This window comes from Buceros rhinoceros, unplaced genomic scaffold (genome assembly GCF_000710305.1).
Source record: "Buceros rhinoceros silvestris isolate BGI_N320 unplaced genomic scaffold, ASM71030v1 scaffold9254, whole genome shotgun sequence".
NCBI classification, from domain to species: domain Eukaryota; kingdom Metazoa; phylum Chordata; class Aves; order Bucerotiformes; family Bucerotidae; genus Buceros; species Buceros rhinoceros.
This window is the reverse complement of record NW_010410005.1, coordinates 6400-26219: the sequence shown is the minus strand read 5'-3', so window position 1 is coordinate 26219 and position 19820 is coordinate 6400. Positions and strand designations below refer to the sequence as shown.

The 19820-nt window shown below is 38.9% G+C and overlaps 1 protein-coding gene across 1 annotated transcript in view; it reads left to right on the top strand.

Moving 5' to 3' along the window:
• IPO5 (importin 5) overlaps window positions 1-11195 on the top strand; it is a 38181-nt gene extending 26986 nt beyond the window's left edge. The window contains exons 21-25 of the mRNA XM_010135439.1: window positions 1852-1974; window positions 2644-2863; window positions 5837-6065; window positions 7617-7758; window positions 10438-11195. Coding sequence (XP_010133741.1) covers window positions 1852-1974; window positions 2644-2863; window positions 5837-6065; window positions 7617-7758; window positions 10438-10524 — 801 coding nt within the window. The 3' untranslated portion in view covers window positions 10525-11195. The remainder of the gene's footprint in view (window positions 1-1851; window positions 1975-2643; window positions 2864-5836; window positions 6066-7616; window positions 7759-10437) is intronic.
• The last annotated feature ends 8625 nt before the right edge of the window (window positions 11196-19820 follow it).

Below are 19820 nucleotides of genomic sequence, written 5' to 3'. Positions count from 1 at the left end.
ACACAAGTGTGTTTAGGGAACAGCCCTGGTTTGCAGATGTAACATGAATTGATAGCTGAATCTAAGCTAAGGATCTTTACTTCGTGAATTTAATGCATTAATTGGGCAAGATGAGAAATTAAGCTAAAATAGGAAGAGGATTAATATTCCTTATATTTTTGCCATAGTCTTCTTCACAAAGGCAGTTTATTTTTCACTAAAAGCTTGTTACAGTACCTGTCAGGTACAGAAGAGGAAAAGGACCTTCTGTAAAGGAAATTCACTGAAGCAGCAGTTCCAGAAACAAGCCTTTGAGTCCTAGGCAATTGAGTACTAGCAATTGACTTGGTTTTTTAAGAAGGGTAAAAAGGAGGACTCTGGGAACCAGTCAATCTCACTCTATGCCTGGCAAGATCACGGAACAGGTTCTCCTGGAAGCTGTGTCAAGGCGTGTGGAAGACAGGGAGGTGATTAGAGACAGCTGATGTGGCTTCACAAGGAGCAGATCATGCCTGACTAATCTGGTGGCTTCTGTGATGGAGTGACTGCGTTGGTGGATTAAGAAAGAACAACTGATGTCATCTATCTTCTGTAAGGCCTTTGACATGGTCCCACACAACCTTGTTACTAAATTGGGGAGGGATGAATATGATGAATGGACTATTCAGTGGATAATGAAGTGTCCATATCCAGAGTTGCATTCAGTGGCTCAGTGTCCAAGCAGAGATCAGTATCAAGGGGTGTCTCTCAGGGGTCTATTGGGACCAGTACTGTTCAGTATCTTTATTAACAGCACAGGTAGTGGAGTTGAGTTTGCAGATGACATCAAGCTGAGTGGTGCAGTTAATGCGTTTGAGGCATCCAGAGGGACCTGGACAGGCTTGAGATGTGGGCCTGTGTGAAACTTGTGAAGTTCAACAAGTTCAAGTGCAAGGTCCTGCACCTGTATGGGACAGTCCTCAATAGCAATGCAGGCTGGCAGACAAAGGGATAGAGAGCAGTCCTGCCGAGAAGGACTTGTGGATACTGGTGGATGGAAAAATTGTACATAAGCAGGCAACGCGTGCTCGCAGCCCGGAAGGCCAACCATATCCTGGCTGCATAAAAAGAAGTGTGTCCAGCAGGTTGAGGGAGGTGATTCGCTACTCTGCTCTTTTGAGACTTGCACCTGAGCATTCACCTCTGGGCTCCCCAGTACAAGAAAGACGTTGACCTAATGGAGCAGATCCAGAGGAGGGCCACAAAAATTATCAGAGGGCCAGAGCACCTCTCCTGTGAGGACAGGCTGAGAGATTTGGGGTTGTTCAGCCTGGAGAAGACTCCGGGGAGAGCTTATAGTGGTCTTTCAATATATAAAGAGAGCATAAGAAATCTTTTACCAAGACTTGGAGTGACAGTACAAGGGGCAACAGTTTTAAACTAAAAAAGGATAGGTTAAAATTGAACATAAAGAAGACTTCTTGGTTTGTTTTGTTTTGTTTGTTTGTTTTTTGCAATGAGGGTGTCAAAATACTGGAACAGGTTGCCCAGAGAAGTTATGGATGCCCCATCACTGGAAGTGATCAATGCCAGGTCAGATGGGTCTTGATCAAGGCCAGGTTGGATGAGCAACCTCGTTTAGTGGAATGTGTCCCTGCCCATGGCAGGGGGGTTGGACTAAATCTTCTTTCAAGATCTGTCCAACCCGAACCGTTCTATGATCTTACCATTCTATGATTAGTCCAAGAGTTGAAAAATAAGAGTTAAACAGATTGGTTTTACAAAAACAAATCATTAAACTTTATTCCATTAGTTTAGAGACCTTAGCATTTCATGTGACTACCTCTATTTTAAAGATTAGTCATAATGTGAGTTGTATCCTTTTTCTGTCAGGATGACAGTGATGTTTATATTTTGACGAAAGTATCGGACATTTTGCACTCAATATTCAGCAGTCATAAGGAGAAGGTACTGCCATGGTTTGAAAGGCTACTTTCACTAATTGTCAACCTAATTGTAAGTACCTTACTTTCTTTAAATTTTACTTTTTTTTTTTTTTCTGATGTGTTAAGAGGCCTTCAGTGCTGGAATGTTAGAGAACTTGGTAGGTAGAATGTGGCAATTAGCATTTTGCAAAGTAGAGGCAGCTGAAGGTTTATTCTGATTAAATATGAAGTTGTTATGCTTTTTTGAATAGCTGCACTGCTGTTCCAGTGCAACTTGATGAAGGCCAGGCTGGATGAGCAACCTGGTTTAGTGGAATGTGTTGCAAGACCCCAGATCATGGACACACACAACTATTTTGAGAAATTTAATTTGCCTGGGTGTGTCCAACACTCTCTAAAATGGATTTCAGGAAGAGTACCAAAAAAGTGTTGCAGACTATTAGGGAAAATTGAGACTGAAATAGGTAACCGAGTGTCAAATAAATGTAAAAGATTTAGCCTAAAATCGTCATTCTTTAAAGAACCTTAGATATTCACCTGGATTTTGTTTTGTTTATGGTATTGCTGCAAGTATCACTACAGGAAATTATGCATTTATAGGATTAAATTTAATTCAGGAAGATTTTAACACGAATACTAGACCACTGTTACTGTGATTATTTTGTTGATACAGTCATTGTACAGAAATTATCGATTTTAAGGTGGCTTAAATTAAGGTGGTTACTTACTTTTGATGCAGTGTCCACATAGGCCATGGCCAGACAGGCAGTGGGGACTCTGCATTTTTGACGATATTGTAGAGCACTGCAGCCCTTCCTCGTTCAAATATGCTGAATACTTCCTGAGGCCAATGCTACAGTCAATATGTGACAACAGTCCAGAGGTTAGGCAAGCAGCTGCCTACGGTGTTGGAGTTATGGCACAATTTGGTGGGGACAGCTATCGTCCTTTTTGCACAGGTAGGTAAAGTACCTGAATTCCTTGGGATTTTAATGATGTCCTGCTTAGCAGCATTTCTGTTGTCACACTTGACAAACTTGATTTACATATTTTTTTTAAAAATATGGTCTGACGTGCAAATGTTCATTTTATAAAAAATAGCTTCCTGGTGCACACCTGTCTCATAGTTGCTTTTTATTAATGTTAATGTGGTTACCTATTATGCAAAACCCTTTCGATGTCTGGAAAAATTATACAAGTGACCTATAGTAAGAAGTAGCCTGCAATACAACTAATGTGGCTCTCTGCTTTCCTGTTATATAAAAAGAAGACGACTGATTTCTGTGTCTAAGAAATGCAATTAGTATGATAATGCATGTTAGAACTGCCCATTGTCTGCTTTCTTCTGAATAACTTGAGTTTCTCTAAAACTTCAAAGTCATCCCCTGTTTAAAGAAATTATTGTCTGCTAGCACTCTTCTTGCCAGTCAACAATGTTAGTTTTGCGCACTAATTAACATCCTTTATCAGAGGGGTTTTATTCCTTTTTTAAGAAAATATTTCGTCTTCTGTCTCATTTCACATGGATCTTAAAACTGAATTAAATGATGTAAGAAAATAAGAACCATGTAATAGGGTAAATTAGGGCTTTAACACAAGTCTTGCCTACATCAATAGAGCAAGGTCAAGACAGTTCTGATTTTGGAGTTTTACAGGGTTTTAGCATCTGTTGAAGTCTAATTTTTTTTTCTCACTCACTAGGCTTTACCTTGCCCCACTTAAACTTTGTAACAACTTTGATCCTTTCCTCTTTCTGTTTGCACAAACAATCATTGATTAAACCCAGACACTTGGTTTCTGTTAGTTGGATGTTTATATAGAATAACTTCATTACAGCATACAGCTTAGTAGCAGGCACCTCGAAATTATTTTAAATTCTTTTGTGTGTACATAAAAGAACTTTGTGATTTATTTTAATAGATAAAGATGTGCTATGATTGGAAACAAAGTCAGTCCACAGCATGAGAAGCTTTCTACCCCACAGGTTTTACTATATTCTCTGAAAATACTATGTTTGTGAGCATTTGTTTATAATTTAATTTATTTACTGAATAATATATAGCACTGGCACATTGTTCTATTGCAAGTTTGTAGCAGTATGTAAAGACTCAAGACTATTCAGAAAAAGCAGATGTGTTAGCACTAGTGGTTTTGGCAATGGGTTGAAAAAGAAATACAGGAATATAGGGAAAATTTGTAAATGGCTCAAGAGCTCTATTATGATGAAACAAAAAAATTAAAAATAGAATTAGTAAAGAAATAAGGTTGAAGGAACAACTACAGCAAATGAAGTAACTTTCTAAATGGGGTTACAAGGTTACAACTATGTGACTGCTTCTGTTTCTTATGTGGATGGAAGAGTGCCAGCTATTCTTTGAGAACAGTGAGTGAATCAACTGCATATGTTTCCTAAATCACATCAGTGGCCTCAACTTTTGGTGGTGCAAGAGCACCACTGACTGTCAGAGTGGTCAGTCCTTGGGGAAAAAAAAAAATTATTCTAGAAGATACTGTTTCATAGTCAAAAGGGGTTTTTAGGGGTTATCTGCCACAACATCTATGTGAGAATACATCTGTTTTCTAGATGAGTTAAAACTTGTCTGCTAAGGTGTAGGGAGGACACTATGTTGATTGGTTTTGACGCTCTCCTGATCTTATGGCTCCAAGGATATAAATACCTACAGATTCATCCATTAGTATTAAGGAGTATTGCGAAACACAAATGGGATTTAGCTTCAGCACTCATGAAAACCTAAGGTATAAAATGCAGACTCGCTTTGTCTGGACCTTGTAGACTTCCATGGAACAAACCCTGCTTTGCAGAAAAGTCCAGCATCGTTGTTCTGCATTCAGTGCACATTGGTTTGATGACCAATGTTTCTGCAGTTCTGTAATCTTTATCAGCCCCATAAGAGCATCCTCATCTAGCTTAGCGTTTATCATACTTTTCTATAGCTGCTAAATTCTTAAAAAATCTAATTCAGTGAAATTAATATAGCAAGTGTCATTGTGTATTCCTTAGCTGCAAAGCTGCTACTTACTCAACAAAATGAAGTAGTGAGATCTCGCTCTTCCTCAGTAATTGGAGTTATTTTGAAGTGCACTTTCTGCACAATTCCACATCTGATAGAGAATTTCACAACTTGAGCATTGTTTTTTAGCAGAACAGCACAAGGGCAATTGTTCCTGCATGCATGTAGAGTGCTCTGAAGTCTGCATGGACACTAGTAATTAAAACCACTAATGTTCATTTAAAAGTGTGTTACCCACATGACTATGAAAAAACTGTAATTGCTATTAACCTAGCAAGGAAATTTACATTTTCCTTGATGGTTGATTTTTACTATCTAAACCATGCCAGGTGGATTTACCAGAGACTAATTCTGTGAGCTTTTCCTAGTGCACTCTTTAGTGGCAGGAGGTGTGTATGTGTACATAAATATGTGTGCACACAAGCGATAAAATACACAACAGGCACAGACCGTAGACATACACCACAGTCCAAATTAATGTGAACTTCACTCTATCGGTGCTTTTCATCATCCCACATGTGTAGAATCAGTTAGATTAAAAAGATAATGCTTGTTATTTATGTTTTTCTTATAAATTACAATTCTTACAAATTACAAGTGGCATAGCTCCAATTGTGTGACAGAGAGAGATTTTTTTTTTTAATAAAGCAAATCCAAACTTTTCAGTAGTTGTTATCTTCTTTGTCTTTGCATACCTTTATCTGTTTGTTTTTCACATGGTGATACTGAGCAGGGAAGAATCTAGAAGTAGTGAGACATTGGGATGTCTGGATTTTGGTGTTTGGGCCACAAAAATTCCCATTTTTAATATAGGTGGTAGTCTCATGTAGAATTTGTGATGTTAATAAAATGTAACTTGGTTGTGCATCAGACTTTATTCTTGTGTTCTTTTACATTTAGAGGCGCTTCCATTGCTGGTGAGAGTCATTCAGTCACCAGATGCCAAAACCAAAGAGAATGTCAATGCAACAGAGAACTGCATATCAGCTGTAGGAAAGATAATGAAGTTCAAACCTGGCTGTGTAAATGTTGAAGAAGTCCTGCCACACTGGTTATCATGGCTTCCACTTCATGAAGATAAAGAAGAGGCTGTTCATACTTTCAATTATCTGTGTGACTTAATTGAGAGGTAAGGCAAAGTCTTGGCGTTAATGCAGAAAGCAAGCCTGTTTGCAGGTATTTTCCTTGCATTCATTTTCCAAAACTGAGAAGCTGCCAGGTTAATCTACATATGCTTTAGAAAAGATAATTTGAGATGTCAGAACTGAGCCTTCCACGATGTTACTGAGTACACTGGCTACTTAATAAAACAGCATTCTAACTAATGTCTGTGTGGATTGAAAAAGAATCCTGGCTGCTTTATATGCATCTGATGGGAAGGGATCAACTGTGAACTTCTACAGAAATTTCAGGAAAATTTCTGATACTCTGCTTACATACTAGCATTAATTACCAATCACGTCTTTTTACTTAAGAGCGACACACGTGCTCCTGCAGCCTTCTTTTTATAACCTTTTAAAGTAGTTTTGCACCTTTCCAAAAGCTTGAGTAACAACCAAATGAAGTATGAGGTGGAAAAGTACAGATAAATTCCTAGTACAGTCTGATCTCCCTTAAGTTTGTAATAATAATTTCAGTTATTACTGAAAGCATCTTGTCTCCCACAGCTTGCTCTTCAAATCTGTGTTCCCTCCAATAGGTCAACAGAGGGGGGGGGAAAAAAAGACAATTCTTCTAGTGTGGGTGCAAGTTGCACTTTATAATTGAGTGGAAGAATGCCAGCTTCTGCAATTACATGTAGCAGCCATGTTCTGGCTGAAACTGTATTATATCTTGATAGAAAACCAGAAAGGAAGTAACGTGGATTTCCTACAGTCTTTTCTGCTGTGGGAATACCTTGTATGTCTTGGTGCTTTATTAAGGCAAGGTTTCAAAGTGAATGGTGGGAACTGAGGTCCTAGTTGTGTGGTACAATTGTATAGCGACACCATAATAATACTGACATGTGTGCGTATACGCTCATATATAGAAATCAGGAGTTACAGTAGTAGCACACTTTTGTACCCAGCTCTGTGCAGGTCGCTTGGCCTTGCTGCATACTGCTCTAGAGCTCCGTCACTCCTGCATTCACAGACTGCATTCCAGCAGTGCTTGGTAGTAGGGCTGGACATAAATGATGTATTCCACCCAGATCCCTGGTTGCCACTACTCCTCTACCCTCAACACTTGGCTGGAAAGAGGGAGCAGAACTACTTACTTGCTGTGTCAGTAAGAGTGCTAGTGGAGAGCTGAAGTCACTGATGCCAGTAACTCAAGCTCCTCCCCCTTGCAGCTTTGAGAGAGAGAGGAATAAGCCCTTTTAGGCAAGGTATTTCTGTCACACTATTTACAGTTCCATCTGCATGGAACTCAACCATTCTGTAAAGTTCAAAACTCCTTCCTGATAAATTGTAGGCTGATTAAAGAATCAGCGGGTTAAATATTAACAGGAGAGGGAACATTCTGTCAGCAGGCAACAAAGCTATGCATACTTACTCAGCTAAGTGAAACTTAGATGTAAATAAGCAGCTTTAGAATAAGATATTTTAGAACCACTCAACTTACATGTAAAATGCTTACCTTAATATTTTCTTTTAGTTAAATGTTAATTTATTTGTAATGTATGTCTTGATCGTAACAGCAACAACCCAGTTGTCCTTGGTCCCAACAACTCTAATCTTCCCAGAATATTCGGTATAATTGCGGATGGTGAAATTCATGAAGCTATTAAACAGGAAGATCCATGTATCACACGGTTGGCTAATGTTGTTCGCCAAGTGCAGGTAAATAAATGCTTGCTTAGGTATGAAGGGAACATTTAGAACCTACTTCCAGAGGTAACAAACCAGTTAAACGAATTTTGAGAGCTTTGTCTCCTTAGAGAACAGTGCTTCAACCAGCAATCTTGGAGATCCTTAGATATTCCTTGAACCATTAATGATAAAATCTGGTAGCATTTGCACTTGGATAAAGTCTGTCTCTTCTGATAAACTTCAGAAGCTTATTAATTACGAAAAAAAGGAGTTTTAAGATATATGCAGCTAGATGACTAACATGCTAGCCAGTATTAGTTGTTCATGGCGGTTTTTTTCCTGAGTCAGAAATTAAAATCTGGAGAGAAATCTGCCTAACTTTGTATCAGTTGACTGTACTGCAAGATTTGATCCAACATGTGGTTCCCGTAAAGGTCCCCAGCACCCTGAGGTAACTTGTAAATACAGCAGAGGCTGGGGAAGTAATTTTACTACTGCCCTCTTAAATCCAGTGCAAATACAGGTGGCTGTTCAGTGTTTTCTCTGCCTCTGGGGAACTGCCTCAAGGTTCGCTGCCTTTATGCCATAATGAGTATTTATGGTGCTGGGTGATGGGGATGTCCAAGTATTTAAGTTGCACCTCGCTACAGTGTTGTAAGTGATAGTGCTCATAGGCGGATCTGATCTGGGGCCAAATGTTATCAGGTGGATGTACTTGACAGTACTTGACAGGAAGAAGAGTGTCTGGCAAGCATCTAGCTTAGAAAACCGTGTTGAGGATTTGGAGCAGCAGCTGTTCAATTATCATCCATTCTACCTGTCTTTCTTTGACAAAATTCAGAGTCAAGAATTTTAGGAATACTGAATTTTGGAAAGTATTCACTTGGATGAGTGTATCAGCTCATGAGATCTGTTATCTCTGATATAGAAAATGAGTTGTTATAACTCTGAAGGCATAAAAAGAATGAAATCAAGAGAAGTTTCAAAATGAAAAGTGGTGTAAGTGGCTGCTCTATGTTCTGTCTGACACATATGAATCTGTACTGTTAGTAATCAAAGTCTGGGTTTGGAACTTTATATAGGGGTATGCTAATGCATTTGTTCACTTTACCCTAAATGTGAGGTTGATTTTTTTTTTTTTTTTTAATAATACAATGGTACATACATGTATAGATTAGTTGTGTATAGAACAGTTTTGACTTGGCCAGGAATAGGAACAGTAAATGCAAGATTTCAGCATTGGTTAAATGATTTACCTTCAGACTGTGGGGGGAAAATCTTAAAGGTCATGGTTTTTTAAGAAGTACAATTTTGGCACACTGTTACCAATCCTGTATCTCTTCACATATAGTACTTTGACTTTAGTAAAGCACTGTTGAAAGTTTTATACCATGGTAAGAACTTTAAAGGCTGTGTAGCTGCTAACATCTGCCTCCTGCTGCTGCTTCCCAGGTTCCAGGAGAAAGACTTTTCTTTTTTTTCTAATGGTCTCAGTAAGCTGTTCCACTGCCAGTATCTGACATGAGCAACATTATGGTCACAGTTGGAATTAAACATATTTTTTTTTTCCTCATGCTTAGGTATTCTCAGGCCAGAAACAATTCAGTGTATTTATGTATGTGTCAGAAATACTGGCAGAGCACATTTAATTCTGCAATATTTGATCATACCTTGAAAGTTTAAGTGCCTAGTATTATTTAAAACTAAAACCACCAACTCTATTTGAGGACTTTGCGTTCAAATTCCTTTGAATTCTGTGAATCCATTTTTATATGCTTTTTTTTAAAGTGTGTGAGAAAGGGGCATTATAATATATCTAAACCTAAAATATAACAAATATTACTTAAAACAATTCTAACAATTTACTTCAAGTATACTGCTATCATAAAAGCCATTCTAAAGACCTACAGCCAGTCACCTGCAGTTGTTTTCTCCTGTCATTGTCCTTCTAAAGAAAAGTGCCAGTTGCTTCCAGCTTCTGTTGATATGAGAGTAAACACTTTTTCTCTAACCTTTTTTAATTTTCAGCATTTTCTGGTACCATTAGAAGTAGTCCCTGCTGATGGTGACTTTAAAAGCTAATGTCTCAGCCAAGGTCTGTGGTAACACAGATGAGGTATACTGAGGGGCAGGAAAACGTGGGGTTACAACTACCCAGGTAGATGCTGTGTGTCCTTTTCTCTCTGGGAAGTAATTTACTGTTCTTTCACTAAGGAGTAACATCGTGTGTGCGCAGCAGAAGTTGGCATGTATACGCATTTAGCGTACGTAACGTGTGTCATGCTGTAATCACAGTGCTCCCTTCCTCTGAAAGTGCACCTCTGCCCAAGAGCATTTAGGCATGGTTCAGCTTTGCCTTCACATTGATCGTTTAACTTCAGTGCAAAACAGAACAAATGGTGTAGGCTATGGTTAACTTAAGAGCATCAATTGTCAATTGACCCACTTAATTATAGGGAGTTCCCAGGAGTTTCACATCAATTACTCTACTGCTATTTTACCAGAGCTTGCCTCTTTTCAGCATTTTAGAACATTTGTAGTTGAACCTATGTAGGACTGTGGATAACTGAAGATTTCAGTCTGTTTTCTCTGGCATATATATTACAGGAATAAGCCCAGTGAGTGCTGAGCTTTGTAAACATAAAAGTTTATCCTGTGCCTTGGAAACTTGTCAGCCTGCATAAAGACAACTTCTCATTTGTTTTCTAGACATCCGGACAACTGTGGACAGAATGCATATCACAACTCAATGCAGATCAACAGGCAGCCATACAGGAGCTCCTGAACTCTGCTTGAAGGGCCTTAATTATCATCTGCAAGAAAACTAACTCCAAATAAATGTTTACCCTATTGTTTAGGTTTCTTTTGTTTCTTTTTTTGAGTAAAAACAGAACTATAGTGCGTGTAGGCTATTCTTCTGCAACCTACAGGCAGTGGCAGCAGGAAGAAGCATTCTTTCAGAACGGTGTTTAAATTGGTTTCTATCCCACAACATGGAAGAAGTTTCCTGTAAACCCTACAATAGCACTGAAGAGTATTTTTCTAACGGTATAAGCCATCCATACGATGGTGAAAGGGAAACAAGTTGAATTTTCTCATTAGACATAATTAATTAAGAAACAGCTTTAAGACCTTCAGCGGTAGATGTACGTTATAACAGATAAACGTTTCTTTACATCTAGTGTTAATTGTATTAATTGGAGTGTGAGTCTTTTTAGGGTAGAAAGTGTCCTTCTGCCCAACAAGTTAGTAGATCAAAAGAAGAAGAAACTGAAGACAAACATCGAGCATGAAGACCTCATTGATCGCTCTTCCAGATTCCCCAAAACAACTTGTACAGTGACTCAGTGAGGAAAGCTGTTCAGCTTCCAGCCCTTGAATGTGAAGTCTCTTTGGCATGTCTGACAGTATCTCATTCACTCCTCAATAAATGACGTTGAAACACAAGAAGCTTGTGTAGAAGTTCAGTGATGTGTGGTTCTTTTAATTTCCTCTTGTGAAAAGATGCAAGTAACAAACTATACAAGTCATGATTTTATATCTGAAACTTTGTATATTGTTGCCTATTACCAATTTTATGCATTTTTGTTTCTTGACTTTTTAACAATTTTTTCACCCAAGTGTGTAGAATGGAAACAATGTCATTCCTTTTATGACAGTAAATTTACATATTTTGACTTAATGTTTTTCATGTTCAGATGCAATTGCATTTCATAACTTAAAAAACGTAGTGTTGTTCCATCTGCAAATATGCAACATGATCTGGCAGCCAGCGATACTGCTACAGTAGTCTGTGTTTAGTTTAAAACCACCGTAGAATTGAGAGCCTGACCTGAAAGGATCAAAAAACTCCTCAGGTCTTTTTGGTACTGCGAGAGGAGTACATCCTTCACCGGCTAACGTAGCAGCAAACATAACCGTAGAGAACCTGGTTTCTAACAAAGGTGAGTGAAGTTTTTTGCTTGTGTTTTTTGAAGGTGTTAGTATGTGCATTGATCTTTAAAAACTTCACGTGGTTGCTGAGGTGTTCTTCAAGTCAATCTCAATAGCCCCCTAAAAAATACAAATCTTTTCGAAGAAGGTGCAAGTTTTCTTTCTTTATAACAAGAAAAGGAGAACTTTACAAGTAATATATAAACTTCTCTCTTACTAAAGGATAAACTTCAGTTTTGCCTTTGGAAAAAATCCAGGATAAAGTGCACGAAAACCAGCTCAGGACCATTGTATCCAACTGTTTGTTCCAGAAACTGGTCCTTTGTTTAGAGGCAGCTGAAACAGTGTAACAAAGTATCTACTGGTCCAGTTTCCGCTTTGTTAAATATTGTTAATCTTGTATTTACAGAAATTCAAGCATTCGTGCATCTGGAAGATGAACTGTTGAGGATTAGATACCAGTACTGTGAGAGAACTACTAAGTCAGGTTGTCAGGGCAGTTATGTCAGGTGCTGGTCCTGACTACAAAAACTGGGCTGTATCATCCACCATCTTTCTTGTTTGTGGGTGGTTTTTTTAGTATTCTTTGATTTCCCCTCAGTCTAAAACATTTAGGTTTTTCCTTGGAGCTTTCTTTTTGTACTTTTTCTCAGTTCCAGGCTTAATTTTTTTCTTTTCCTTCTTTGGACTGCCACTATGTGTTTTAGCATATTTGGTATTTCTGTGAAACATGAGCAGCTTTGGCTTTCTGTAATGTTAGAGAGCAGCATTTGAATTGCTCTCCTAATGGACCAACTTGAACCTTCATTCCTTTATTTCAGTCCAAGTAAATGAGAACAAATAGAACCAGGAGATGGGGTTGCTCTGCGTGCCAGAGCCAGCATAGAAGTGACTGCAGAAAGTTGCTGTACCTTGTTAACAATCATTTTATCAAAGAAAAGGGCACCGGGTGAGTCACTGTGCTGGCCTGACAGATAGGTCGGTTCCAGGAAGTACATGGAGGTCTTGTCTTGCTTGTGCCCACTGAACTTGTCAGGGTGAATCAAAAAATGCTGTAGCATTTTCTCAACTCCTGCAAGCTTTAAAATCCCTACCTTCCCGCCTGTTTAAAAGCTGTCTGAATTGCTAATCCTTAATTGATGCTTGCAGTAGAGATTTTTTTTTAAGCAGTCAGGCATTCTTCCACAGCATTGAAGTACTGTTGCTCAAACATAGGCACAGTAGAACAGTAGCTTTATCTGCAAGTATCATAAAAGTAAAAGGTCATCCTGAAGAAGCTGAAGTAATATAACTGTGGTGCTGAGGTGGGAAAGATCATTAGTTCAACCGTGTTTCCTGAGTATAACTCCAGTCATGCTTTATGAAAATGCTCAGCCATTGCGTTTGGTAAGAGATGTACCTAATGTAGCGTGAAGAGCTCTGCAAACAGTATCAGTGCTCTGCTTTGACAGAACGAAGAGGTACCGAACCCCACCTAGACATTCAAGAAAAAGTGTTCAAAATTGTGCTTGGTAACCACCAAAACAACTGGAAAACTCACCACGCGTTGGACACAGCGTTCCAGTATTCTACTTTCATTAGCTTATTCAAGCTTATAGTAGTAACTAGCGTTCATGAGCATTACTTTGAAAAGTGTCTCATCTCCTGAAGCTTAAGGGAGTTTCCTCTAAACTCACCCACTTGCTTTTTGCTGGGGGCTCTGGGCTGTTCATGAAAGATACTAATGCAGATAAATGTCTAGTCTCCTTTGCCTGTCTTTGTCTACAAAGTCTATCTGAGAATCCTGTGCAAAATCTGTGTAAGAAAGTGACTTGTAGATTAGATGTTCTCAGCACGGAGCTTGTGTACTGCTGTGGCATTCCGTCATTGCTTTTCCTCTGCAGGGACTTCAGAGTAATGCTGAGTCCAAGGGCTGGTGTTCCCCAGCAGGGAGCAGTTATTACCATTACATCAAATGTTGTCTGTTCTCTACATATCTAGATCTTTCAGCCTCATGTATGGAGTAGATGGGTGAGATTAAGATGTTTTGCACAGTTGGAATTCTTGATGAAATAAAAAATTAAGGAAGGTGAATTTCCTAATGACTCTATGCATGTACTAGGTAGGCAGCTGCTCTGGGTTCTTGAACTGGAGCTTTATTTTTGCTTTAATGGTATCTACAGGAAGGCAGACATACACTGAGGGTGGTATTAAAAATACACAAAAGTCAAGTATTTGCTACCCAATAATTTTTTTCAGCTTTTAAGTATTTTACTGTGGATCTTTGGGGAGCAACCTTAGCCTTTGCTATGTAACCATTCAGTCCACTCTAATTTTGCTAACTTAGACAATGGCAGTTATTTGTATGGGCTTGATGGTCTCTTAAATTCTAGGAAATGCACTTGTTACCTTCCAAGAAGCAGTAAACAAGATCTAAGCTTCTGTCTAGTAGAAGTCCTTTTTTATTATTATCATGAAGATATTTGTATTGCTTCAAGAAAGAACAATCTCAGGACAGCTTAACATCTGTTGAGACTTCAGTACTGGATAAAAGTCATGGGATTCATTTCACCTGATACGGGATATCTGTGACAAAGTTGGTACATAAATAATTCTCTGCAGGCCCGTTCAGTTGAAGGAAAACAGGTGTGTCTGTGTGATGATATATTTTGTCATAAGGAAATGTTTGAGACCAAAGGAGACTACCGACTGAGTTGGTGCTGATGAAAAATTGTTAGTATCTCAGGTGGCACTGGCTGTTCAGTGATTTACTGAATAGTCTCAGTAGTTGTTCTGTAATGCAGCTGCTTAGAAGCACTTTGATTTTCTGGTATCTGTTACTTTCCTACACCTAGAATCAATCAGTTTTTAAAAAAATCCTGTAAAAGTCAGTCAACCCCCCTACTGCCACCTCATGTCAGCTCTCAAAGGGATTTCACTAACTCTTGAGGTGTTTCACACTGACAGGTGAATTACCTGCTTTTTAATCCCCATTCAAAGGTGTGACTTGGAAAAGCTCCTGTTTCTGGAGGGTGTAAGCTATCTCCATCAATATTTCCTGTTGTTATCAAGTCAGATTTCTCTCTGGTTTATGTTATTCTCAGGCTAACATGCTGTTAGCATGCACAGTACAAGTTTGTGTCTCTGGCACTTTCACTGGAGCCTCGGTCAGGAGACATTACCCACTGCTATAGCCCCAGAAGCCATAAATTTAGGTTGCTTTTAGTTCAGGAAAAGGTTTCTACAGCATCTTTTCTGATGCGAAAGAGATGTGAGGAATGGAGACCCATTCAGGGCCTGGGAAAGCTGGGTTTCACGTTTTGGAACACAAAATGCTATGCTCAGTAACAGTATGGTTGTTCCAGTAGAAATCTGGGTTTGTCTCAAATTCTAGAACGCTTTTCTGTATCAGAGTATTTGCTGTCCAAAGGTGGCATCTTTTTTCCTTCAGAGCCTATGGGGCCCAAATGTCTGGTCTTTAGATTTGTTACAAGTTCACAGATTTTGCTCATGGAATTGTCTCTGATCTTTCTGCTTACCTGGTAGAGGAGAAACCACATGATCTCTCAGCTATTCTGAGTATTTAGGTAATCGGCCTGGGAGTGGCAGCCTGGGATGATGATGATGATGATGATGATCTCTTAAGTGCTCTTGCAAGGCTGGGGTTAGTGTGAAATTCACCCCTTTGGTTTGGAGACAAGGAATGGCAATTTCTGTTCTGGGGAAGATTGTTTCTACAGTCTCTCTGAGATCTTTTCCTATCGTTCTGGTTCGGGCCAGTGATGTAACTTTCTCTGTGTATTTTCAAGAAGGTAAGGTAGCACCTAGTATGTTCAAATCAGTTTTGATTTTTATGATTATGCTTTCTCACTCCAGAGGCCGCCCATGACCTTGCTTCAGGTGCAGGGAATTTTTGCAGCCGCTAAACCGTGAAATCAATGTCTTTTGAGGTTAGTATTGGTACCACTCTTGTTTAAGAATAGCTTGGGCTAATATAACACTAGGTGTACACAAGTATTTGTAGTGGAGTTCCCTTTATTTAGCATTAGATACTGAAAATTTAACAGTAACCAGTGAATGCCTTAAGGGTTTGGGGTTTTTTTTTCGGAGGATGCGGTGGTGTGTGTTGCTGGTAGCAGAGTTTCAAATCTCTCCTGAGGCACCAGATGAGCCATACTGGTTGATGGAATGGAATTCTAGAATTTTCTTCCAGAAATGTGGGAAGGGTGTATGTTTGCAGATGCTCCCCAGGGGACCATTACCCAGAGATAAATAGTGGAGTATTCCCAAGTTAGTGGTAACTTGATGGGAATTAGAGGTTTAACCTCAGTCAGTCTTGCTCAGAAGGTCATTACTTGTCTCCAAAATTACATTTTGCCAACATCATTACCAGTCCTTTCTACCTTTTGCAGGTGGCCAGTGTCTTTTGAGGGTGGGAAAGGAGGGGGAAAGGGGATATTTTTTTCAACTTACTGTTTCTGCATTAAATGTATCACTGCTTTTTTCATAAGTAGCTACAGAAAGTTGTATTTTAAATATTTCTGAAGTGTGATTTTTCATGTAATATGTGCTGTTAAAACGTTGTTCTTGCATAACTACATGGTCCTATCTTGCAGTGATGGGATTTGATGTAAATTAATGAAAAGGTTTAATACTCAGTTTATATACTATCTGAAAAACTAATGCTAATTTTCTAACCCAAACAGCTTGCAATAGAATTCATGTTTTGGATTCAGAGAGGTGAAAAATATGATCGTAACACAGGATCTTGAATCAGGGAAGCTAACCTTGCCTGGATTACTTGAAGTAAAAATGTGCAACTTCACCATTTTTAAATATCTGAGAATAAAGTGCAAAGAGAAATTTTTACTGTGCAGCTTTGTCTGTTAAGGAGTTGGTATTCCTGGGAAAAAACCCAAACAAACCTGAAAAACACCAACACCCACACCCACACAAATTGCTAATTTTTGTCAATAGTGTAAAGCGGTGCGTGGATGCGGTGGCTGTATTTCACCAGTTGCTCTACCTAGAGTTTCTTCTGGCCAGTAGATGGAGATGATACAATTGAATATGAGGCGGCCATACACTTCTACTAGGGAAGTTTGCTCCTTCACAGACCCTGTTTTGGGAACAGAATGTTTCTTAATGGGACCAATTTATAGGCAGAATGTTAAACTGTAACTTAGGTTTACTGGAAACCTGTGCACAGAGTGGGTTGTTTATCTCAAGAACTGCCTATTGCAACCCTAGAGAAAGGAAACAAAGAGAAAGGGGGAGAGTTAAATCAATACAGGTTTAACCAGGGCTTCTCCCTATCCTTAAAAAGTCTGAATAAAGTACCTGCCCATAAATAAACACCTCATTGTACAATGAGACTGCCATAGCAACTGTCTCCTTGCTGCTACGCAGGCAAACTCTGCCTTTGGAACCTGCCATCTCTCCTCATCTGCAGGGTAAGGAGGAAATGAGTTTCATCCAGTGTTGACTGTCAGTCTCTGGGAGCAAGTGAAAAGGATCAGCAGCTGTGTGGTCGAGCTCCTGAGGCTCTGTATTAACATCAGGAGGTGTGGATTCCTGTTCTTAAAATGAATAAAAGCTTAAGGACATTGCTGGAGGTAGCAGAGTGTGGTAAGAAAATACATTTCAAGTGGGAAGTTAAAAAGTGTTAACTGGAAAAAAAAAGTATATGAAATCTGAGAGGATGGAGTCTTCGTTTGCCCTCATTGCTATTAAAACCTTGTCACATAATAAATATTACCTTTGGGGGGAAAAAACCCAAACAAACAACAAACCCCACGAACAAACAAACTACATATTAAATGGCCTAGCCCAAACTTCCAAATTGCTGGAACTGAACTCCTCATCGCTCTTATGCCTGAGCATAAAACAGAACTCTGACTAGTTGCCTGCTGTAACTTCTAATTTCTAAATAAACATGTAATGTTTTACAGATCCTAACAAAAGTGCAGCAGGTAATTTTTTCCTGCCTCATTTTTCAGCCATCTTGTCTGTAGTATTTGATTTGCTGGAACCCAAGTCCCTTGCTAGTCCTATAGAAAAGATGGTCTGGTTTTGGTTGAAACATTTTGTAGGTCTGGTTTTCATCTTTGACACAGCTGCCACTGTTTTACCTTAGGAAAATCCAATGAACTTTAAAAAAACTGAACTTATTGACAGCACATCACCTGGACTTTGTGTCTAAGCTGTGAAGCTTGAACACCTAAATATTTTCTCTTGCCCTTATGCTGAAATAACACCTCTCACTTGCCCTAACAGAAAAGGGATATAGCAGAACTGGAAAGGTTGGGAAATAGGTGAGGAGTTTAAGGCATATGCAGTGTAGCCATCTGGGGTGAAACTCAAGAGGTTAGGGTTCTTCGGGCTGGAAAATGGTTACAGCTCCAAGAGAAGTAGGACAGGTATCTACACAGTTGTAAATGTAGGGAAGAAGGTGATTAGGGAACAATTCACTTCCTCATAATACAAGATCAAGCGCTACCCAAATAAATTATTAGACAGGATGTTTTAAACCAACAAGAAATATTTTTTCATACACTGCAGCTAAAGCATGAAACCTATTTCTGATGGTTGTGTCTGGAAGTCGAAAAAAGAATCAGACTTACTATTTAAGGGTGGGTGTGTGAATGGTTAATAAGCAAGGTGCTCCTGAAGGAAACTACTTGCTCAAGAAGTCCATAAATCGTCCGCTGTCCAAGTTGGGAGGCTAGGCTAGAGGAAGAACCACTGTGTGTTTGTCCCATTTCTTTTGTTCTTTCCCTCAGGCTCCCTTACTGTATCTCCTGGTAGACACCTGGTTCTCTGATCAGGCTTCATGTGGCCATGTGTACACATCCTTCATTACAGCACTCCTCACTTTTTCCCTCCCTGGTTTTGTTTATAGATTAGAATTGCCTTGATGTGTTTGCATGGGGCTTTGTGACACACAAATAATTTTTCACCCAGGTTGTACAGGATCAGTGAGAACAGGAATCGCTTTGTATAAAACATATCTCAATGCGAATATTCATGTAGACACTTGCTCTGAGAAGGGAAAAATGTTTTCTTATCTTGACATTGTTGAGCATTACATGGATTCTAAATAAAAGACAAAAAAGAAAGATATAATCAAATAAAAACATCGTAAAATGTTCTGTCATTTTCTCTCTGCACCATTTCGAAGGAACTAATGGATTTTTCATGTATTCAAAGGTGGCATATCTGAAATGCTGAATTTCCGTAACTTACACAAAGGATTGAAGTACAGTTGAAAGTAAGGCACGAGGGTGTGAGTCCCTGGCTTTCCCTAGTATTAAACCATTTTAATATTCGGGCAGTTTTATGAGAAATGCAGCTCCTTTGTTAGTGACCTGCCTCTTCAGGAGGACAGATTAGAGCAGGAAATAGGGATTAAGATTTCCTCCCCAGTGCCAGAGGAAGATATGGCACAGTACAGATGTGCAATACTCCATGTTATCAACAACTGCAGAGAGACTGTGGAGGGAACAAACTGAACAGGCGGCAGTGAAGCAATTGGGAATATTGAAGAAAAGAATGCATTTCTGAATTTAAAAGCATGAGATACTAGGCATCTTTATTATAAAGAACTGGTTGAATTTAGTACAGACTATTATTAAAACTCCTGGTGCTTTAAAACATTTCCCAGGAACTATTCTGGTTAAGCCCGTCCTATTTCAGCACAGTGAATTCAGTCCAATTATATATTAAGCTCATGCTCATTTTGAAATCTAAATTTTAAAAACTAAGATTATTTTCCTTTTTTTTTTCTTTTTGGTTCTATTGCAAATAGCAAACGATCACTACAGAAATTACGATATTTTTAAAGGGCAAGTATTTCCCAAAAATTACTGATAAATGAGAAACCACTGCTTTCTGTGTTTCATTGTCAGAGCAAACAGTGAATTTCACATTCAAAATATTTATAAAGTGGAAAACTGTACAATAAACTGAAAGACCATGGAACACTACAATGCTGAAGGGAATGCAGGCATACATGACACGCAGACTACTGAGGAAACAGAAAAAAAATTAGTATTTTTTTCAGACATAAGGGAATTTTTTTCTCTTAAAAAGCAGTGGTAATGAATTGTGAAGTATTATATTAGGTGAAAAAATAGACCTGGGAAAACTCACACCACCTTTACCTGCACTCTGCATCTCAG